At 46.9% G+C, this 24,028-nt stretch overlaps 1 protein-coding gene across 1 annotated transcript in view; it reads left to right on the forward strand.

Moving 5' to 3' along the window:
* Positions 1-23,624, forward strand: part of LOC137417514 (receptor-type tyrosine-protein phosphatase gamma) — a 251,412-nt gene extending 227,788 nt beyond the window's left edge. Inside the window, exons 28-32 of the mRNA XM_078769966.1 lie at positions 10,681-10,809; positions 13,132-13,275; positions 13,468-13,610; positions 19,853-19,988; positions 22,301-23,624. Of these exons, the coding sequence (XP_078626092.1) occupies positions 10,681-10,809; positions 13,132-13,275; positions 13,468-13,610; positions 19,853-19,988; positions 22,301-22,438 (690 nt within the window). The 3' untranslated portion in view covers positions 22,439-23,624. The remainder of the gene's footprint in view (positions 1-10,680; positions 10,810-13,131; positions 13,276-13,467; positions 13,611-19,852; positions 19,989-22,300) is intronic.
* Positions 23,625-24,028: the final 404 nt, after the last annotated feature.

A 24,028-nucleotide genomic window follows, 5' to 3' on the forward strand; every position in this document is an offset into this window, starting at 1 on the left:
AATGGGTTTGTTATTACTCTTAAATGGGTTTGTTATTACTCTTAAATGGGTTTGTTATTACTCTTAAATGGGTTTGTTATTACTCTTAAATGGGTTTGTTATTACTCTCAAATGGGTTTATTATTACTCTTAAATGGGTTTGTTATTACTCTTAAATGGGTTTATTATTACTCTTAAATGGGTTTGTTATTACTCTCAAATGGGTTTATTATTACTCTTAAATGGGTTTGTTATTACTCTCAAATGGGTTTATTATTACTCTTAAATTGGTTTGTTATTACTCTCAAATGGGTTTATTATTACTCTTAAATGGGTTTGTTATTACTCTTAAATGGGTTTATTATTACTCTTAAATGGGTTTGTTATTACTCTCAAATGGGTTTATTATTACTCTTAAATGGGTTTGTTATTACTCTTAAATGGGTTTATTATTACTCTTAAATGGGTTTGTTATTACTCTCAAATGGGTTTATTATTACTCTTAAATTGGTTTGTTATTACTCTCAAATGGGTTTATTATTACTCTTAAATGGGTTTGTTATTACTCTTAAATGGGTTTATTATTACTCTTAAATGGGTTTGTTATTACTCTTAAATGGGTTTGTTATTACTCTTAAATGGGTTTATTATTACTCTTAAATGGGTTTATTATTACTCTTAAATGGGTTTATTATTACCCTTAAATGGGTTTGTTATTACTCTTAAATGGGTTTATTATTACCCTTAAATGGATTTATTATTACCCTTAAATGGGTTTGTTATTACTCTTAAATGGGTTTATTATTACTCTTAAATGGGTTTATTATTACCCTTAAATGGGTTTATTATTACTCTTAAATGGGTTTATTATTACCCTTAAATGGGTTTATTATTACCCTTAAATGGATTTATTATTACCCTTAAATGGGTTTGTTATTACTCTTAAATGGGTTTATTATTACCCTTAAATGGGTTTATTATTACTCTTAAATGGGTTTATTATTACCCTTAAATGGGTTTATTATTACTCTTAAATGGGTTTATTATTACCCTTAAATGGGTTTGTTATTACTCTTAAATGGGTTTGTTTTTACTCTCGAATGGGTTTGTTTTTACTCTTAAATGGGTTTATTATTACCCTTAAATGGGTTTATTATTACTCTTAAATGGGTTTATTATTACCCTTAAATGGGTTTATTATTACTCTTGAATGGGTTTGTTATTACTCTTAAATGGGTTTGTTATTACTCTTAAATGGGTTTATTATTACCCTTAAATGGGTTTGTTATTACTCTTAAATGGGTTTATTATTACCCTTAAATGGATTTATTATTACCCTTAAATGGGTTTGTTATTACTCTTAAATGGGTTTATTATTACTCTTAAATGGGTTTATTATTACCCTTAAATGGGTTTATTATTACTCTTAAATGGGTTTATTATTACCCTTAAATGGGTTTATTATTACCCTTAAATGGGTTTATTATTACCCTTAAATGGGTTTGTTATTACTCTTAAATGGGTTTATTATTACCCTTAAATGGGTTTATTATTACTCTTAAATGGGTTTATTATTACCCTTAAATGGGTTTATTATTACCCTTAAATGGGTTTGTTATTACCCTTAAATGGGTTTGTTATTACTCTTAAATGGGTTTGTTTTTACTCTTAAATGGGTTTATTATTACCCTTAAATGGGTTTATTATTACTCTTAAATGGGTTTAGTATTACCCTTAAATGGGTTTATTATTACTCTTGAATGGGTTTGTTATTACTCTTAAATGGGTTTGTTATTACTCTTAAATGGGTTTATTATTACCCTTAAATGGGTTTGTTATTACCCTTAAATGGGTTTGTTATTACTCTTAAATGGGTTTGTTTTTACTCTTAAATGGGTTTATTATTACCCTTAAATGGGTTTATTATTACTCTTAAATGGGTTTAGTATTACCCTTAAATGGGTTTATTATTACTCTTGAATGGGTTTGTTATTACTCTTAAATGGGTTTGTTATTACTCTTAAATGGGTTTGTTATTACTCTTAAATGGGTTTGTTATTACTCTTAAATGGGTTTGTTATTACTCTTAAATGGGTTTATTATTACTCTTAAATGGGTTTGTTATTACTCTTAAATGGGTTTATTATTACCCTTAAATTGGTTTGTTATTACTCTTAAATGGGTTTATTATTACCTTCGCAAAAGCGGAAGGTTATGTTTTGATCGCTGTGTATTTATTTGTATGTCTGTGTGTGTGTGTGTGTGTATGTTATTCGCATAACTCAAAAAGTATTCAACCGAATTGCATGAAATTTGGTGGGATGATTGGTTATTATACGGGACACATTTGATTAGATTTTGGGAGCAATCGGGTCAAAGGTCAAGGTCAAGGTCACGAAAAGGTCAAAATCGTATTTTTGTTGTTCTGTTCCCTACACTCCCATGCCAAGTACAGAACAGTAGCTGCGGCGAAGGTATGCGCTCTACCGAGTGCCCGTTCTAGTTACCTTCGCAAAAGCGGAAGGTTATGTTTTGATCGCTGTGTATTTATTTGTATGTCTGTGTGTGTGTGTGTATGTTATTCGCATAACTCAAAAAGTATTCAACCGAATTGCATGAAATTTGGTGGGATGATTGGTTATTATACGGGACACATTTGATTAGATTTTGGGAGCAATCGGGTCAAAGGTCAAGGTCAAGGTCACGAAAAGGTCAAAATCGTATTTTTGTTGTTCTGTTCCCTACACTCCCATGCCAAGTACAGAACAGTAGCTGCGGCGAAGGTATGCGCTCTACCGAGTGCCCGTTCTAGTTACTCTTAAATTGGTTTGTTATTACTCTTAAATGGGTTTGTTATTACTCTTAAATGGGTTTATTATTACCCTTAAATTGGTTTGTTATTACTCTTAAATGGGTTTATTACCTTCGCAAAAGCGGAAGGTTATGTTTTGATCGCTGTGTATTTATTTGTATGTCTGTGTGTGTGTGTGTGTGTATGTTATTCGCATAACTCAAAAAGTATTCAACTGAATTGCATGAAATTTGGTGGGATGATTGGTTATTATACGGGACACATTTGATTAGATTTTGGGAGCAATCGGGTCAAAGGTCAAGGTCAAGGTCACGAAAAGGTCAAAATCGTATTTTTACCATAGCGCGGTCAATTTTTATCCAATTGGCATGCAACTAATGCCAAAATGTTCAGAATTCAATGCCCGATCTTGTGATATACGACATGACCCAGTGAAGACATTACCCTTGTTAGCGGTTGGGGGTCAAAGGTCAGGGGGGTCACGACCTTGCAAAATGTGCGTTTTTTGTCATAACTCGGTCAATTCTTATCCGATTTGCATGAAATCAGCACCAAACTGTTCACTGTTCTGTTCCCTACACTCCCATGCCAAGTACAGAACAGTAGCTGCGGCGAAGGTATGCGCTCTACCGAGTGCCCGTTCTAGTTATTACTCTTAAATGGGTTTATTATTACTCTCAAATGGGTTTGTTATTACTCTTAAATGGGTTTGTTATTACTCTTAAATGGGTTTATTATTACTCTTAAATGGGTTTGTTATTACTCTTAAATGGGTTTGTTATTACTCTTAAATGGGTTTGTTATTACTCTTAAATGGGTTTGTTATTACTCTTAAATGGGTTTGTTATTACTCTTAAATGGGTTTATTATTACTCTTAAATGGGTTTGTTATTACTCTTAAATGGGTTTGTTATTACTCTTAAATGGGTTTATTATTACTCTTAAATGGGTTTATTATTACTCTTAAATGGGTTTATTATTACTCTTAAATGGGTTTGTTATTACTCTTAAATGGGTTTATTATTACTCTTAAATGGGTTTGTTATTACTCTCAAATGGGTTTATTATTACTCTCAAATGGGTTTGTTATTACTCTTAAATGGGTTTATTATTACTCTTAAATGGGTTTATTATTACTCTTAAATGGGTTTGTTATTACTCTCAAATGGGTTTATTATTACTCTCAAATGGGTTTGTTATTACTCTTAAATGGGTTTATTATAACTCTTAAATTGGTTTGTTATTACTCTTAAATGGGTTTATTATTACTCTTAAATGGGTTTGTTATTACTCTCAAATGGGTTTATTATTACTCTTAAATGGGTTTATTATTACTCTTAAATGGGTTTATTATTACTCTTAAATGGGTTTGTTATTACTCTTAAATGGGTTTATTATTACTCTTAAATGGGTTTGTCATTACTCGTAAATGGGTTTGTTATTACTCTTAAATGGGTTTATTATTACTCTTCAATGGGTTTATTATTAATCTTAAATTTGTTTATTATTAATTATAAATGGGTTTTTTATTACTCTTAAATGGGTTTGTCATTACTCTTAAATGGGTTTGTTATTACTCTTAAATGGGTTTATTATTACTCTTCAATGGGTTTATTATTAATCTTAAATTTGTTTATTATTAATTATAAATGGGTTTTTTATTACTCTTAAATGGGTTTGTTACATAACCAGAAAAAAATGCAATTATTTTCAAATTGGCAACTATCTCACTGTGTGCATATCGTGTGCATATCGCATTTTTCAAAAGTATGTCCTTGAATTTTGGAGATGTTTATTTAGAGCGGTAGGTGTGCTTAATGAAAAAATTAACCTTTGACAAATTTATTACAAGGAAATAATCTCTTCGTGTTTAATGCTTAGCAGAAACTCAGAAACTTTAATGCTTCCCAGAAAGTCTTGTGCAGGCAACATAGAGGTTTGGTTTGAGGCTAAATATCCACTGAGATTGTACGAAAATTACAATGTAAAATTAGAAGTGTGATCATCTTGCAAAAGATTACCTGTAGCATTCAACAAACACCAATATTATTAAGGAGGACACCTGAGTTCAGTAGCGTGAATAACATTGAATGAGCCTGATAGTATAGGCCTGTACAATACACGCTATAGGATCGCACGAACGAGATGAATACATGTGGCAAATGGCGGTCTTTCCAGTGCTATTAATAGCAGTAATTTCGGACATTTAAAAAAATATTCTGAAATCAGGAATAAAAAAGGGGGTGGCAACATATCAGATCAGTTTTACAATATTATTTAAAATGTTTACATGTGAAAAATGGTGGTTTGGTTTGAGGCCCTAAGAAAATGAACAATTTTAGTCTAAATGAAGAAATTAAGCTGAAAAAAACACTAGAATACATTATTGTAGCGGTTACCGCTGGATGCACACAATCGCCTTGCACCGGCCAGAACACGGCCAGACGCGCCTCTCCCGGGCATGCCCGGACTCACTGTTCCCGGGCATGCCCGAACCTCCCGGGCACGCCCGGTCTCGTCTTTCCCGGGCATGCCCGCTCTCGCCTTTCCAGGGCTCGCCCAGAGCGTCCGGGCATGCCCGCTATCGCCTTTCCAGGGCTCGCCCAGAGCGTCCGGGCATGCCCGCTATCGCCTTTCCAGGGCTCGCCCAGAGCGTCCGGGCATGCCCGCTATCGCCTTTCCAGGGCTCGCCCAGAGCGCCCGGGCACGCCCAGCCTCGACTTGCCAGGCCGCAGCCAAACATGCCCGGGCAGGTCCAGACTCGCCTTTCCAAGGCTCATCCTTGACACCCGGGCATGCCCGGTATAGTTTTTGCCGGGCAAACTTCCCGACATAAATGTGTATATATATTGCTGCCCGATAAACGGGCTTTTGTGAGAATACCTGAGCTGTTTTGTTTCAATAAAGCAACTCGGACGAATTCCGTCTTTGGTCGCGTCACTTCTTTCGACTCGTGTTGGAGCGCAGCTCCTTCACTGGTGACCTACCGACATGGACACGGCAGTGACTCTTAAACTGCCTACCTTCTGGGAGGCTCACGCGGCTGTTTGGTTCACCCAGGCAGACTCCCAGTTCGCCCTGCGAGGCATCACCGCGGACGACACCCGCTTCCACCACGTCGTGGCAGCGCTCGGTTCCGCCACCGCGGCCCGCGCCCTGAGCCTCCTCGAGCACCCGCCGGCTGCCGACAAGTATGACGCGCTGAAGACGCTCCTCCTCGACGCTTTCGCCCTCTCACCGGCGGCACGCGCACGGCGCCTGCTCGACCTGCCCGAGCTCGGCGACACGCGCCCGTCCGAGCGCATGGACTATATGCTCTCGTTGCTCGGTGAGCACTCTCCGGATTTTCTGTTCCGCGAGTTGTTCCTTCGCCAGCTGCCTCACCCGTTACGCCTCGCCCTGGCTAGCACGTCGATCACCGATCCCCGCGCCCTCGCCAGGGAAGCCGATAAGATCTCCTCGGCGGGCCAACACATCGGCGCGGCTACCTGGAGCCTGCCGCCGTCCGAGGCGACGCCCACGACGCCCGAGCGCCCTGCGCGGTTGGAGGCCGAACTGCCGGTGAAACTGGCGGCTGCCACGCCGCACCGACCGCTTCCGACACGACGGCCGGGGCCTCCACCTGACCAGGCGTGGTGTTATTACCACGCCAGGTTCGGACACAAGGCTCGGATGTGCCGACCCCCGTGCACTTTCGGCAAGTCGGGAAACGGCCGGGCCGGCGTTCATTCCCAGCCATGAGCGCCGGCCACTCGGGCAACTTGCTTTTTATTCGGGACAAAGCGTCCGGGCGGCGTTTCCTTTGTGACACCGGCGCCCAACTGAGCGTCATACCCGCCTCCGAGCAGGACAGGCGGGACGCCGTTTGCGGCCCCTCTTTGGTCGCTGCTAATGGCTCGGCCATACGCACTTTCGGCCCACGCAACGTCACCCTCTGCTTCGGCAGCCAGCGCTTTCAGTGGACCTTTGTGACCGCCTGCGTCCCCATGGCTTTGCTGGGCGCCGACTTCCTCTACGCGCACGGGTTGCTGGTCGACGTCAAACGTCGTCGCCTTGTCAATGCCGAGACCTTCAGCTCCCTGGCGTGCACGATGAGCAGCTCCGCGCCGACCGAACTGGCGTGCGCCCTCCCGACGGCGAACGAGTTCGCTCGCCTGCTCGCGGAATTCCCGGCCCTCACACGGCCGACGTTTTCGGCCGTCGCAGTGCGGCATGGGATCGAGCACCACATACCCACTACGGGCCCGCCGGTCTACGCCAGGGCCCGCCGCCTCGACCCGGCCAAGCTCGCCGTGGCAAAGGCCGAGTTCGACGCGTTGGAGCACCTCGGCATCGTGCGGCGCTCCAATAGTGCGTGGGCCTCACCACTGCACATCGTGCCAAAGCCGGGGGGCGGATGGCGCCCGTGTGGCGACTACCGCCGCCTCAGCGACGCTGCCACCCCCGACAGGTACCCGATCCCGCACATCCAGGACTTTTCCGCCCGTTTGGCGGGACGGGTCATATTTTCCAAAATTGACCTGATACGGGGATACCACCAGGTACCTGTCCGGGCGGCCGACGTCCCGAAGACGGCCGTCATCACGCCATTCGGCCTGTTCGAATTTTTGAGGATGCCGTTTGGCTTCAAGAACGCGGCCCAGGCGTTCCAGCGCTTAATGGACGGCGTGCTGCGCGACCTGCCATTTATTTTCGTCTATCTGGACGACATCCTCGTCACCAGCACGTCCCGCGCTGAGCACCTCCTCCACCTCCGAACACTGTTCGGTCGCCTCAGCGAGCACGGCTTAATTGTCAACCCGGCCAAATGCCACTTCGGCACGACGACCGTTGACTGTTTGGGCCACCGCATCACCAAGACCGGGGCCGTGCCGCTGCCGACCAAGGTCGAGGCCATCACCACGTTCCCGCGTCCCCGTTCCATCAAGGCCCTACAAGAGTTCCTCGGCATGGTGAATTTTTATCACCGATTCGTGCCCCGCGCTGCTCAGCTCATGCGGCCCCTTTACGAGGCCCTCCGGGGCAAGCCGGCCAAGCATGACATCGTTTGGTCCGCGGCCATGGACGCGGCCTTCGCGAGCACAAAACGGGCCCTCGCCGACGCAACGCTGCTGGCTCACCCGGTGCTCAACGCGCCCATCGCCCTCACTACGGACGCCTCCAACTACGCGGTGGGCGCCGTCCATGAACAATGGGTGGACGGGGTTTGGCAGCCACTCGCTTTTTTCAGCCGGCAGCTCCGGCCGAACGAGTTAAAATACAGCACGTTCGACCGCGAGCTGCTCGGTCTATTCCTGGCCGTTCGCCATTTCCGACACCTCCTGGAGGGCCGCCCGTTCACGGCTTTCGTCGACCACAAGCCATTGGTCTACACAATGGCCAAAGTCACGGAGCCGTGGTCGGCCCGCCAGCAGCGCCACCTCTCCGCCGTGTCGGAATTCACCACGGACATCCGGCACGTCGCCGGCAAAGACAACGCTGTGGCCGACTGTCTTTCTCGGGCCAGCGCGAACGCGGTCCACCTCGGCGTGGACTTCGCGCTCATGGCGGCCGACCAGACCACCGACACCTCGGTGCAGGCCCTCCGGGCGGCGGACACGGGCCTCCGCCTGGCCGACATCCCCTTCGCGGGCACCGTCCTGCTCTGCGACGTCTCCCAGGGCCAGCCTCGCCCCATCGTGCCCGTTTCCTGGCAGCGCCGCATCTTCGCCTCCATCCACGGCCTTTCTCACCCGGGCCGGAAAGCTTCTCAGAAGCTGGTGTCGGCGCGTTTCGTCTGGCACGGCCTTCGACGGAACGTCCGCGACTGGGCCAACGCCTGCACGGCCTGCCAGCAGGCCAAGGTCCACCGCCACACCCAGGCCCCGCTGGCACCTTTCACTGTGCCTGCACGGCGTTTCGACCACGTCCACGTGGACCTGGTGGGTCCCCTGCCCCCATCGCGGGGGTTCACCCACCTGCTCACCATGGTGGACAGGACCACCAGGTGGCCAGAGGCCGTGCCCCTCACCTCCACCACCACCGCCGACGTGGCGCAGGCGTTCATCGCCACCTGGGTCGCGCGCTTTGGCGCACCGGCGGACATCTCGTCCGACCGCGGCCCACAGTTCACGTCCGAACTTTGGGGCGCGGTCGCCCGCTCGTTGGGGGTCACGCTGCACCGCACCACGGCCTACCACCCCCAAGCCAACGGGTTGTGCGAGCGGTTTCACCGCTCCATGAAGGCCGCACTCATGGCCGGCCTTCAGGACGACGGTTGGACCGACCGGCTGCCGTGGGTCCTTTTGGGCCTCCGCACGGCCCCCAAGGAGGACCTCCGGGCATCCGCCGCCGAGCTCGTCTACGGCCAGCCGCTCCGCGTCCCGGGCAAGTTCGTGCCCGACGCTACCAGTCCCTGGTCCGCCGCACACCAGCGCTCGGACCTCCAGGAGGCCGCCCGCCGATTTGCCCCCGTGCCAACGTCCCGCCACGGTGGCCCCCAGTCCTACGTCCCCCCGGCGCTTCGCACAGCGGAGTACGTCTTTGTGCGTCATGACGCGCACCGGGGGCCACTCCGGCCGCCGTACGACGGGCCCTTCCGGGTCCTGCGACGGGGCGACAAGTCCTTTGTCGTCGACGTTGGCGGCCGGTCGGACCGGATCTCTGTGGACCGCCTCAAACCGGCGCACATGGACGTCGACCGACCACCACGGTTGGCCCTTCCTCCGCGGCGAGGCCGCCCCCCGTCCACAGTTCCCCCCGCTCGACCACCCACCACCACGTCGGACCCCTCCCCACGACCCTCCAGGGGTCGCTTCGGCCGGGTCATCCGGACCCCCCTTCAATTGACCCTGCCGGTGCAGGTCGATTCTGGAGGGGCGTGTGTAGCGGTTACCGCTGGATGCACACAATCACCTTGCACCGGCCAGAACACGGCCAGACGCGCCTCTCCCGGGCATGCCCGGACTCACTGTTCCCGGGCACGCCCGAACCTCCCGGGCACGCCCGGTCTCGTCCTTCCCGGGCATGCCCGCTCTTGCCTTTCCAGGGCTCGCCCAGAGCATCCGGGCATGCCCGCTATCGCCTTTCCAGGGCTCGCCCAGAGCGTCCGGGCATGCCCGCTATCGCCTTTCCAGGGCTCGCCCAGAGCGTCCGGGCATGCCCGCTATCGCCTTTCCAGGGCTCGCCCAGAGCGCCCGGGCACGCCCAGCCTCGACTTGCCAGGCCGCAGCCAAACACGCCCGGGCAGGTCCAGACTCGCCTTTCCAAGGCTCGTCCTTGACACCCGGGCATGCCCGGTATAGCTTTTGCCGGGCAAACTTCCTGACATAAATGTGTATATATATTGTTGCCCGATAAACGGGCTTTTGTGAGAATACCTGAGCTGTTTTGTTTCAATAAAGCAACTCGGACGAATTCCGTCTTTGGTCGCGTCACTTCTTTCGACTCGCGTTGGAGCGCAGCTCCTTCATTATAATAAAAACATGCAATTTTCAGGATTGGCAACATTCATCTTTGGATTCAGCTCCCTCAAATACCCTTAATAACCATTTTTCATGTGGTTTGAGAGGATGCCCCACAAAAATGAAAAACTAGACATATATTTGAATTCCCATACCATGGTCTATTTAATATCAATCCGAGGGACAGCAAACCTTGTGATGCAATGCCCTGCCTGCGGAGAAACACCATTATGACAATTTATAGTCATGTGGGGAATCAAAAGCAGACAAGACTCCTCGAAATCGAAAACGCTACCTCAACACTCTCCCGCCAGGACAGATGAGTAAATTGATAGATTGAGATAACGGGCTTTTGATACAGCACATGATAGGCCAAATGACCTCCTGTGTCAATGTGTCCTTGTGTCGTCTTCTACACGTGTGTTTTTTTTGAATGGTATGTCCTAGGGTTACCGACATCTGCGTGAGTACATCGTGACGCAGCTTCCACTTGCACACACCATGAGGGACTTCTGGCGCATGATCTGGGAACACAACATCCAGCTGATCCTCATGCTGCCCAGTGACAGTGATCAGGTGAGCCCTCCTCCTTTCTGTGCACCAAACAATACAGCCATGCATCTAATTCAACACAAAAACAAACAAATTAAAATTGCAGTTAAAACAAATGTTTTTTTCAAAATGAACATTAATAAATATTTATATACCATCTCATCACTACCAGTGGGGAAGTGATTTTCAATAGATATTTATATATATACCGAAATTGGTATATATTGGCGGAACTTGGCGGAACCGAGAGACTTGAAACACCTCTTCCAGGCGAACGCAAAGTAGGGTTTCGGGACCAAGTCTCGCTCGTACCTAAATCCCTGCGCCGCCTCGGAAGCGGGGAAGCAAGCCTCACACGAGCCACGTGTGATTTGGGTACACCGAGCGGATTGAGTACCACGTGGTCCGTGCAGTTACTGTTAAATATTGGACCCCGATTAGAGCGGTTTTATTCGTACCACGCTCAGTCAATGAGGAAATCACGAGAACGATCGAATGGAAAAGGAAGAACACAGGTTTAATTATTATTCCCACACGTATGTACAATGATCGGTATGCAGGGACACAGAGCAGCACTTAGTCAGTCTTATTCTTAACACCCAGACTCGGGCCCATCACACTCACACAGGGGATTGCAGGCAGGTTGATGTTCCGGCCAAACGCGTCGACGTGGTCGTCCAGGAATGGCCCCGTCCGGCTCTCCACGGTCCCAGCAGGTCCCGCGAAGATGGCAAGCAGGCGGTGGAAGGATCCTCGTAGCGCGTCTCCTGAACAAAAGGGAGCCAATGAGGTAGGACGGAAAATACGCGTCTCTCAGCGCGGCTGGTGGTTACACAGCCGTTATCACTCATGTAACTTAAATGCACTGTACGCAGCTCGGCTTTAAGCTCAACTGAGCATCGCTTTATATATCAGCACGTATCCTGGTTCAATGCGCGTCTTTCTCCACTCGCGTATCTCTCAAAGTCCTCTTCGGCTCACCGCGCTGCTGGAACTCAACTCTCAACCGCTGGTGCTCAGTCCTTTTACGCTCTCCTCTTCTTGCGCGAGTCCTTTCTCATCTGCTCACCGCGAGTCCTCGTGGGGGCTTTGCGCAACGGCTTATATGGATACGCCCCGAACCTTCTCGAACCCTCTCGAACCTTCCGACCACGCCCTGTGACGCAGTGCTGCCGCCACACCCTCTGAGCCCTGATTGGCGGCTCGCGCTTACCGTCAGCTCCTCTGCCGCCCTCATTCGGCCCCGCCCCGACCCTCCTAGGCCTGCCTCGTGTTAATTCGTCCAAAATGAACCAAAGTCAGCACAAAGAGGCATGAGGCTAGGGAGGCGGGATAGTCAATGGAAGTAGAAGTAGGACCTATTCTCCTTACTCGACTCAACGCAGAACTAACATAGGAAAAGGACTAAGCTCACAAATACGAAGAGATAACTACACTATCGCGAGGCTACATGTTGCTTGTGTGACTAACTATTAGGGGGAAATTTTAACCTTTATTATACTGACTGTACAAAACTCAAAACCGCAACAATATCTTCGGGTCTTGAGTTTCAACCCATGTCATGGCGTTGAATTAACACCAGGATGGTTGACTCAGCCCGTCATCCTTCCGAGGTTGGCAAAATGAGTACCAGCTTACTAGGACGAATGAGACATTCGAGTATCATGTGTAGGAGTGGCGACCAATGCAGGATTTTGCCCAATAACCAGGAGACTGCTTCGGCAGCACTACTCATCTGAAGATGCAAAAGGAGTGGTTTTCTTCTTCTTCATGTACCAGGAATAAAGGCCTCAACACCACTTTGCTCGGCCTCAATCAACTTAAAAGCACTTAATTGTCCACATCGTGTCTTTTGACACACAAAGGGGGAGAGAGGGGTTCCAAAAAAATTATGAGCCTAAACATTCATGTTTCATATGTGTAGGCCATTAACCTTTTGAACTCCCTTCGTATAATCAACAAATACTCTTGACATAAATTCATATAAATCACACCAAATATACCTGAGACTCAATATTTGCAAATGTTGTGTGTGTGTCACCTGCCCTTCTATTAGGAGTAAGTATGAATGCTTTCTATGATGGAATCCATTAGTTAGGGAATGTCACCCCCAATCCCTCAACTTCAATGTGCTTATTGAGGCAATAATTGTTCCTTTTTTTTCAGCAAATGATGCTTGAAAAGCCATAACTTTGTGGCATCTCCACTCTTTAAAAAAATTTAAAAACTTTTGATCTTCAAACTCCACTCACTGACTTGACATGGTAAATGCAGTGCCTTAACCCCTATGGCCTGTGCTTTTGAAGTTACCTTACCCACTGTGATATTCAATTTCGCGCATGACAGGACAATGAGGCGGCATACTGGCCGCGGAGAGAGGACACGATGGCATTTGACGGATTTAGGGTCACCACGGTAAACGAGGATCGGCTCTGCCTGTCTCACGAGGAGAACGTCATCATAAGAGACCTCATCCTCGAGTCCACTCAGGTACCGATACTTTCATATGTTGAGGCCTCCACGCTAAACTTGTTTAATAAAGCTCTAGGTCATATAACTCTCACCATTGGGTAACTGTAAGTCGATACCTCAATAACCAAGCTGGTTCACAGTTGATGTACCATTTGAAAATCTGAGGGATGCATGGCGTACGTCTATCTCACTCACCCAATCCTCCAATAGGACGACTACGTGCTTGAGGTGAGGCACCTGCGTTGTCCACGCTGGCCCGACCCCGATGGACCCCTGAGCGGTGCGTTTGAGCTGGTGCACCTCGAATGGCAGGAGGCGGCCAGTCGTGAAGGCCCAGTTGTCCTACAGGATGAGTGAGTTAAGCACAAAGTTTTCACAAAATGCATCAACGTCAGTAGCAAGTGGAAGTGAAAAGTTATTACAATATTTAATTCCACTTTACTGTTGTCATGCATGAGTAAAGGAATGTGATGATATGAGTTCCCTCACAAGGAACTTCAATGCAGTAGGCCATTATTCCCCTCAAGCCTTCTCAATGGTAGCCAACCGATGCTCTATCCTTTTAAAATGCTGAGCGTCAAGCAACGTAGCAGCACGTACCATTTTAGTCCTTGGTATGACTCGGCCGTGGTTTGAACAGCTGACCATACTCGGAGCGGATGCTCTACCCGGTACGCCACCGAGTCTGTTGAAGATGTGAAGAAATTGAGTCGAACACCTCTGAAATGTCAAGAAATGAGATGGTGTATGGTGTCTGGTTAATTTATTTTTGATGCTCCCATTGACGAAGTCACCAGAGGCATTATGTTTTTGGGTTGTCCGTCCGCGCGTCCGTCCGTCCGTGCATGCGCCCGTGATAGATTTTCATTACCACGATAACTTCACAATGGCTGAAGGGATTTAAATCAAACTTCGATCAAGTATATAGTATGATGTAAAGACGGACAGATTTTATTATTGGGTCAAGAGGTCAAAGGTCATTTTAGGTCAGAGTCTGCAATAGGTTTTTGCTACCACGACAACAACAATACCTGAAGGGAACTAAGTCAATCTTGGTACAAGTATGTATAATGATGCAAAGATGAACTGATTAGATTATGGGGTCAAGACGTCAAAGGTCAAAGGTCCCTTTAGGTAACAATTCTGTTATCGAGCTGACTTGTGGGCCAGTGATGGGACTTTGACCAAGCTTGGTACAAGTATATACTCATATTATGATGCAAAAAAACAACCAAAAAACCACCTTTAGAGGCCATTTTCCCCTGCAAAGCGGGGGTTGGCCTTTTTCGGGCATCGTGGTTGTTGTTGTTTTTTTGGTCCCCTTTTTGAAGCAATGTTTTACGGCCGGATGCCCTTCCTGCCGCCAACCCTGTTTGTCGCCTTTTATGACGAGCAGGGAATTACCAGTGAACTGGTACTCAATTTGCCGACCTCGGAAGGATGAACAGGCTGAGTCAACCCCCCTGGCGTTAATTCAGCGATCGACCGGGATTCGAACCCAGGATCCTAGGACCCTAAGCTGGCACCCTAGCCGCTAGCCCAACACCAGGGATTGAATGCACCAGGGTTGCATCATATTATGATGCAAAGATGAACTGATTTTAATTTGGGGTCATTAGGTCATAGATCAGAGTCTGTAATAGCTTTTTGTTACCGTGAACGGCTGAAGGGAACTAAGTCAAACTTGGTACAAGTATGTATAATTGTATAAAGATAAACAGATTAGATTATGGGGTCAAGAGGTCAAAGGTCAGAGGTCCTGTTTGGTGAAAAATTCTGTTGCTGCACTAACTTATGAACCAGTGATGGGGTTTTGACCAAAGTTGGTGTAAGTATATATATATATCCAGGTATGCCATGGATTTCTTTTGGGTGCCACGGAGATTTAGGGATTTTTTGATGGCATATTATGAACAGTTTTGGATGCGGGTTGTGACACAGTCCTATGTAAGAGTGGCATAAGTTGGAAGTGGGGATCCCGATGGGATGTACCATCTTCCCTATTTTGTTTGTGCTGGTTATGGAGTTGTTGATATGTGCGGTGAGTGGACATGGGAAAGAAGTGGAGCTAGCCCCTGGTCAGAGATTGCCAGCAATGTTTGCTTTCATGGATGACCTGACAGTTGTCCAACAGTCCGCTGATGCAGCAGTAGAGGTACTGGGACGACTGGAAAGGTTGATGCGGTGGGCAAGAATGGGATTTAAAGCAAGAAAGTCGAGGAGTGTGGTCGTGAGACGAGGAGTGATGGATAACATGCACAGGTTTGAGCTGGGAGGGGAGGTGGTTCCATCATTGGTGGAGGCCCCTGTGAAGAGTTTGGGAAGATGGTATACAGTGGAGTTGAATAATGTGGGAAGAGTGGAGGAGGTCAGAAACAAGCTTTTGAGAGGTTTGAAGAGGATTGATGGATGTGGTTTGCCAGGTAAGTTGAAGGTATGGTGTTTGAAGTTTGGGTTGATGCCACGAGTATTGTGGCCATTGATGATGTATGATATTGCGATTGGGCATGTAGAGAGGATGGAGGTTGTGGTGAGCGGGTTTGTGAGGAGGTGGTTGGGAGTGCCACGCTGTTTGACGAACATTGCCTTTTATGGTCAGGGTGGAAAACTCCAGTTTCCCTTGACATCATTAACCGATGAGTTTAAGGTGGTGAGGGTGCGGGAATTCATGATGTTGCGGGATTCAAGTGATGCAGTGGTAAAGAATGCTCTCCCAGAGAAGAAGGGAAGTCGGAAGTGGAATGCAAGAGCACAGGTGGACGAGATGGACGAGCGGTTGCAACAGGAGGAGGTCATGGGGATGGTACAGCATGGGAAGCATGGCTTGGCGTGGATGAAGCATGAGCGATGGGGAAAGGCATGTGTGAAAGAGAGGAGGAAGATCGTTGAGAGGGAGGTGAGAAGAAAGAAAGAGGAGGGGAGATATGTGAAAGCAGTTGGTCAGCCACAGCAAGGTGCTTGGACTAGGTGGGAAGGTGTGCGGGTGAGGATGTTGAAGTGGCAAGAGATTTGGAGGATGGAGCCAATATTGTTGAGTTTCCTGTTGCGGGCAACGTATGATGTGCTTCCGTCACCAGTAAACTTGAGATTGTCTGGGTTGTTGCAGGAGGAGAGATGTTATTTGTGTGGAGGTGTGGGAACGGTGCAGCATGCACTGAGTGCATGTTCAGTAGCATTGGCAGCAGGACAATACAGTTGACGACATGATCAGGTGCTGGCGGTGGTGGTGCAGGTGGTGCAACAAGAGGTGCTGAGGTCGAGAAAGAGAAGAGTGGAGAAGGAGACTGATGGGGGAGAGGTGTGGTTTGTCAAGGAGGGCCAAGTGGTAAGAGGTGGAAAGAGGAGGAGGTGGAAAGCAAGAGGGCTGTCAGATGCTTGTGATTGACAGGTGGTGGCAGACCTAAAGCCACAATTGGTATTCCCAGAGGAGATCTGTGTGACAAGGTTGCGGCCTGACTGTCATTTGGTCAGGTGCAACAAGACAGGTCATCTTAGGGGAATTGTCTGTACCTTGGGAAGAGAACATGGAGGAGGTGCACGAGAGGAAGACAGGAAAGTACACTGAGCTGGAGGCAGAGTGCCGGGAGAAGGGTTGGCGAGTTTCGTGTCAGCCATTTGAGGTGGGGTGTAGAGGGTATATTGGCAATTCCTTTTCTGCATTTATTGCTAGGCTGGGAGTGTGTGGGACAGAAAGAAGGAGGTGGCCCAGGTTGCCTTGAAAGGCTCATTTTGGATATGGAGGCACGTCGAACGGTGTAGGTTGATTGCGTGTGTTTTTTTTTTTTACTATTATTATTTCTTATTTTGTGTATGTGAGTGAGTGAGTGGGTGAGGGTGTGTGTTTTTGCATGAATGAATTTTTGCATGTGTGTGTGTGTTTTTGTATGTTGAGTGGTGTATGTTGTAAGGGTAAGTGGTTGGTTGGTATTGTGTGTGGATGTGTGTGGATGAACGATCTGGTGTGTTTTGTTGGTGAGTGGTGAAGGGTATAAAGGTGGGTGTTTGAGTGTTCCACCATGTTTGTTTGGTGCTGTGGATTCTGGATGTGGAGGTGTTGCTGTTGTAGTCTGCGTTCGCACTGGCTGGGGGTGGGGGTATGTACGCATCCAGGTGTAGTTGCTGCATGTGGATGTGTATGTGCCCCTGCTGGCCCACCTTAGCTGACCGTATCGAGGTTGAAGGGCCGAAACGGTATGATGCTGAGGACCTCGACTGAGGACCCAGTCAGTGAGCCCAATCGTGACCAGGTGTGTTTTGAACTTTTATTTATATATATATATATATATATATATATATATATATATATATATATATATATATATATATATATATATATATATATATATATATATACATATCTATCTATAATTCCAGTAATCTCTGTGTGAATGTCGTAATCTCTGTGTGAATGTCTGTGTGTCTGTGTGTTTGTTTGTCTGTGACCGCTGTTTCTCGACAACCACGGGTCCGATATACTTGAAACTTGCCAGGTATATTGCTGGGGACCTGAGGATGTGCCTTTTCAAGGTTTCATATTAATCGGACAAGTAGTTACCGAGCTATGGCGATTTCTTTACCAAACTCCGCAAGCCGTTCGCTTTGGACCAAACCATTTCATGTAAATAGAGGGGGGGGTTGTCACCGTACTCGCAAGCCGTTCGCTTTGGACCAAACCATTTCATGTAAATAGAGGGGGGGGATTGTCACCGTACTCGCAAGCCGTTCGCTTTGGCTTTGCGAATGGACCAAACCATTTCATGTAAATAGAGGGGGGGGATATAATTTTAGATATATATATAGTACGGGCATGCCCTAGTATATATAATGATGATGATAAGATGAACTGATTAGATTTCAGCATCAAAGGTCAAAAGTCATGTGAGATAAAAATGTGATGCATGAGAACAGCTGAATAGATTTAAATCAAATGTGGTACAAGTAAACTAGTCTCAAACTAGTCTCAACAATGGATGGAGGTCCTCAATGCCAAACAGGAAATTAGAGCTGTCCCTTGACAAATCACGTGCCTTCGATACGGTCTGGCACCCCGCTCTACTCACCAAACTCTCCTCCTATGGTATCCATGGAAATCTCCACGCATGGCTTGTGGACTTCCTCTCTAGTCGTAGTCAACGTGTGGCCTTGAATGGGTTTCTCTCATCTCCCCTTCCTGTTCAGGCTGGAGTTCCCCAAGGTAGTGTTCTGGGCCCTGTGCTTTTTCTGGTCTTCATCAATGGTCTCTCTGACTCTCTGGAAAATCCTCTCTATCTTTTTGCTGATGACTGCACTCTCTGCCGCTCCATTCCTCATCCCTCAGATCGGCAGTCTGCAGCCTCCTCACTCTCTGAAGACTTGGACAAAATCACAGACTGGTCAAACAAGTGGAACAACTCTTTCAATGCTGACAAATCTCACACTCTTACGATGTCTCTCCGAAAAGACCGACTAGAAAACCCTCCCATCCACTTTCTGAATAATCCTCTCCAAGAAGTTCTGTCACTCAAGCTTTTGGGTCTCACTATCTGCCATGATCTTTCCTGGGAAAACCACATTTCCAATCTGGCCTCCAACGCCAATCGCCGACTGGGCATCCTCCGTCGTGCGAAGTCCTTCCTTGGCACACCTGAGCTCCTCACCACATACAAGGCTTTCATCCGCAGCTCAATGGAATACTGTTCCCCCCTCGGGGCCGGTGCTCCGGCCTCACACCTAGCTCGGCTTCACGCTGTTGAAACCAAAGATTTCAGAATCATTGGAATCTCCTGCGATGAAGCTAACTCCGAGGGCCTTTCACTTACTCACCGCAGGCAGGTTAGTGGTCTTTCCGTCTTCTACCGACTCCTCTCCGGCCTTGCCCCCCCCCCCCCAGCTCTCTCTGGGCTCTGTCCCGCAAATGTTCCTACAGGTCGCACAAGATCTACCAGCAACCCTCTTATGGTTAAACTGCCAAAATCAAGACTCTCTGCTCACCTTCACTCTTTCATTCCTCTTTTCTCCCGCCTCTGGAACAAACTCCCTCACTCTCTTCATCTCTCTCGTCCCTCCAGGTCTTTAAAACAGCTGTTCCCCACCATCTCTTATCTTCCCCCATCCAAAACCTTGATCTTTTCTAGCCCCGCTAATTTCACCCCAGATTCACTTTTTTGAAATGCCAACTTCTTTCCTGGAAGACCTTGCAGTATCCTTGTGTTTTATACTTCTCACCCCCCCCCCCCTCACCCCTTCCCACACCTCCTCCCCCCCCTCACCCCTTCCCACACCTCCTCCCCCAAGCCCTCTCCCTCCCACAGATCTCCCGATGTCCCTGCTCTCAAATGTTGTGTTTGTGCTTCCCCTTCTCTCCCCATCTTGTCTACCTCTACCCTTATTATATGTTTTGTGTGTCTGTTTGATTTTTTTTGTGTGATAGATGTTAGCTCTTACACGAGCCTCGATCCTGTAAGCAAAAAAAAACCAAAACAAAGTATGTATAATGATGTAATAATGTGGGCGGAGGCATATCGGTCGACGTCGAGGGGTCGAAGAGTGCGGTTCTAGCTTATTTAACGGTGTGGGTTTTATTTTATATTTGGAGCTAACCTGTACTACACTGCAGGTTCGGTGGAGCTACGGCGGGCATGTTCTATGTGCTCAGCATGCTCGCGAGGAGACTAGAGGAGGAAGGCAGTGTGGACGTGTACCGTGCGGCACGCACTCTGTACCTCGCTCGACCTGAAATATTCTCAGACCCCGTGAGTTTGTGGCCCGACGCATACTACACATGTCCCATGTCTGGACCTCAACTAAAATAACCAACTCATCCACCTAGTTTTGTCATAACTCCTCCACAATTTTTTGAAATATCATACTAGAAATTGAGTCGAACACCTCTGAAATGTCATTTGTCATTCATCATTCGAACACCTATTTTAAGGTCGATTTTATATATCGTTTTTGGCCCCATCTCTCACTGGTGAAGAATCACTTAGAAAATCCTCGGATCCAGATCTTCACTAAAATCTAATCATTTCGTCCTTGTCACACACCCAACTTGTCCACCAAATTTCGTCCAAATCCATAAATACAACTAGAACGGCACTCAGTAGAGAGCATACCTGGTTGGCCATATTGGCCTCCTGGTTGGCCAACTCTGCCTGGTTGGCCATATCACTGAATGGTGAATAATCACTTAAAAAATTATACTAGCTGGATCTGGATCTGGATCTTCACCAAAATTGAATCGATTCTTCCTTGTCACACACACAACCTGTCGAACAAGTTTCGTCCAAATACATTCATAACTTTTTGAAATATCCCGCTATGTATAGTTTTTGGCCCTATCTCCCAATGGTGAAGAATCACTTAAAAATTAAATAATTCTCATATTCGAATCCATATTCAGATCTTCATCAAAATTGAATCAATTCTTCCTCGTCAAACACACAACCGGTCCACCAAGTTTCGTCCAAATACATCCATAACTTTTTGAGATATCCCGCTATGTATAGTTTTTGGCCCCATCTCCCAATGGTGACGAATCACTTCTTTTTTTTTTTTTTTTTTTGTATACTGAATCGAGGCTCGTGAAAGAGCTAACATTAACTTCACAAACAAATCAACCAGACAAACAAAATATATAAAAAGAGGGAGCGGAAGACAAGATGGGGAGAAAAGGGGAAGCACACACACACAACATCCGAGAGCAGGGAGATGTGTGGAAGGGAGAGGGCCCGGGGGGAGGAGGCGTGGGAAGGTGGGGGGGGGGGGGGGGGGGGAGGGAGAGGGAGAAGTATAAAGCACAAGGACACCAAGGACTTCCAGGACAAAAGTTGGTATTTCAAAAAGTGGAATTGGGGTGAAATTAGCGGGGGTAGAAAAGATCAAGATTTTGGATGGGGGAAGATAAGAGATGATGGTGAACAGCTGTTTTAAAGACTTGGAGGGTGGAGTGGGATTGAAGAGAGTGAGGGAGTTTGTTCCAGAGGTGGGAGAAAAGAGGAATGAAGGAGTGAAGGTGAGCAGAGAGTCTTGATTTTGGCAGTTTGACCATAAGAGGGTTGCAGGCAGATCTTGTGCGACCTGTAGGAATATTTGCAGGACAGAGCCCAGAGAGAGCTGGGGGGGGCAAGGCCAGAGAGGAGTCGGTAGAAGACGGAAAGACCACCAACCTGCCTGCGGTGAGTGAGTGAAAGGCCCTTGGAGTTAGCTTCATCGCGGGAGATTCCAATGATTCTGAATGCTTTGGTTTCAACAGCGTGAAGGCGAGCTAGGTGTGAGGCAGGAGCACCAGCCCAGAGGGGAGAGCAGTATTCCATTGAGCTGCGGATGAAAGCCTTGTATGTGGTGAGGAGCTCAGGTGTGCCAAAGAAGGACTTCGCACGACGGAGGATGCTCAGTCGGCGACTGGCTTTGGAGGCCAGATTTGAAATGTGGTTTTTCCAGGAAAGATCATGGCAGATAGTGAGACCCAAAAGCTTGAGTGACAGAACTTCTTGGAGAGGATTATTCAGAAAGTGGATGGGAGGGTTGTCCAGTTGGTCGGTTGTCCACTTAGAAATTAAATAATTCTCATATCCGAATCCATATTCAGATCTTCATCAAAATTGAATCAATTCTTCCTCGTCAAACACACAACATGTCCACCAAGTTTCGTCCAAATACATCCATAACTTTTTGAGATATCTCGCTATGTATAGTTTTCGGCCCGATCTCCCAATGGTGAAGAATCGCTTAAAATTCTACTAGCCAGATCTGGATTCGGATCTTCACCAAAATCTAATCATTTCGTCCTCGTCACATACGCTACATCTCTGCCAAATTTCGTCTGAATCCGTCCACAACCTTTTGAGATATTTTGTTCACAAACAAACAAACAGAGAGACAGACAGACAGACAGTCAGACAGGGGGTGAAAACATAACCTCCATCCTCCTTTGGTGGCGGAGGTAAAAAATCGAGGTAAATGTCTGACTGACCAAATAAATCCTACATATACAAGTTGAATGTGGATCTCAGGCTTGCATGTGACTTACGTCTAACGCGCCTTTTGACACCTGCCCGTTCAGGAGCAACTCCGTTACCTGTACGCCGCTGTGCAAAGCCTGGTGGACACGCGCGACAGCTGGGGCGCGAATGAGCGAAACGGAACCTTGGCGCCGGCAGAAGAGTTCACAGCAGAAGAAAGCATGGAGTCCCTCGTTTGAGCCGGCTGTGCCCATTACCTGTACCCACACCGTGTTCTTGAATTCACCCCAAGTTCGGATCCACTTCCGCTTCTTTCGTATGCAGTGCATGACTGCGAGTAGCATCATTTGTTGGGGGCGTAGCCCTATAGGTTAGAGCAGGATTTTTTGTAATCTCTCTTCGAGGACACCGCGGGACCTTTAACATCCACAAACTAAAGCCGGCAGCCGTGACGCCCAGTTTTAACGTCTACCCGAGGGACGGTGCACAGACTCCTCGGCTCGCCTTGTGGAACACCAGGATGACAGTTTATAGCTGGGTCCAGATTCAAACCCAGGCTAGACAGCTTAGAGATCTTAGAGGCCTTTATGCCATCCTGCCAATCTTTAGGATCCACCGGGATCACGCCACGGCTACTGCAGTGCAGAAGCCGGAGATAAATGTGGCTCAGACTTCACTTTCAACCTCTCATTTTTCTAGATCTAATCCATCAGATGGAGCCTGGAATTTTGTAAATGAATGAAAGCACTAAATTGCAAATCCAGATCGCCTCGCGTGCATGTACATACTACGAATCCCACAAGGAGTAGTGTTGGTGAAATATTTATATAGTCGCAAGTTTTAAAAAAAAAAAAATTTTTTTTTTTTTTTTTTTTTAATATCGTGTGTGGTTTTACTGCCGTGATGTTTTGCAACTGTGATTGTGGAACAGATGCGGAAAAGCCTTTAGAAGGCCGACTCCACGGAAGATCGCTCCCTGATCTTTTGATCGCCGCCCCAGTCCGTCCCCAGTACGCTCCTCGTGTTGCATGGTTGAGCCGATTCTGGTTTTGTACTCTTTTTCGAAGCGGTCACCCAAAACCACCTCGATATTGAACATTTTGCACCTACTGGGAAATCCTTTCGGATTAACAAGAAGCACCTTTTTTGAAGTTTCCAGAATTTTTCGTTTATTTTGTTTTTTTCCATGACGTGGGGTGAAGACTCATTTTTGATAGTTATTTTGCTTGCACTGTTAACTAAAGTATTGTTGTTTTTTTTTAGAACTTAACAAAAGCGGTTGTTTACAATAATCATCCAAACATCATAAGTTTTGGTATAATTGTTAGATCGAAATGATGTGCGATAGAGAAAAAGTTTCACACCGTGACGTGACATGCATATTTAATTTTTGTAACCACTTCAAAAATAAAACTCCAAAAGTAAGTTTCCCTTTGTAGTATTTTTTATCAAGTGCACTTTATTTTGTCACTTGGAAAATCGAAGATTTCTCAAGTATATTGATTGGTCTTGTGCGTTATTCTGTCTGTCTGTTTGTCCGTCCGTCAATCGCCTACGGGTCACAATTTTAAACCGATCTTCACGAAACTTCACCAGATGGTAGAGTTGGTCATAAGGAAGAAACCTATTGATTTTGAGGTCAAAGATCAAAAGTCAGCTTGAGGTCAAATTTCTAAAATTGCCATTGTTCATCCAATTGACTTAAATTGAACAGCATTTGCACATTGTCACTAAATTGGGAAACCAACTTTTTTTAGGTCAAAAGGTCAAAGGTTAACTCAAGGTCAAACTTACAAAATCATCAATTTTCATCTGAAAAACCATCAATA

The sequence above is a fragment of the Myxine glutinosa genome, chromosome 1 (genome assembly GCF_964187855.1).
Source record: "Myxine glutinosa chromosome 1, kmMyxGlut1.1, whole genome shotgun sequence".
NCBI classification, from domain to species: domain Eukaryota; kingdom Metazoa; phylum Chordata; class Myxini; order Myxiniformes; family Myxinidae; genus Myxine; species Myxine glutinosa.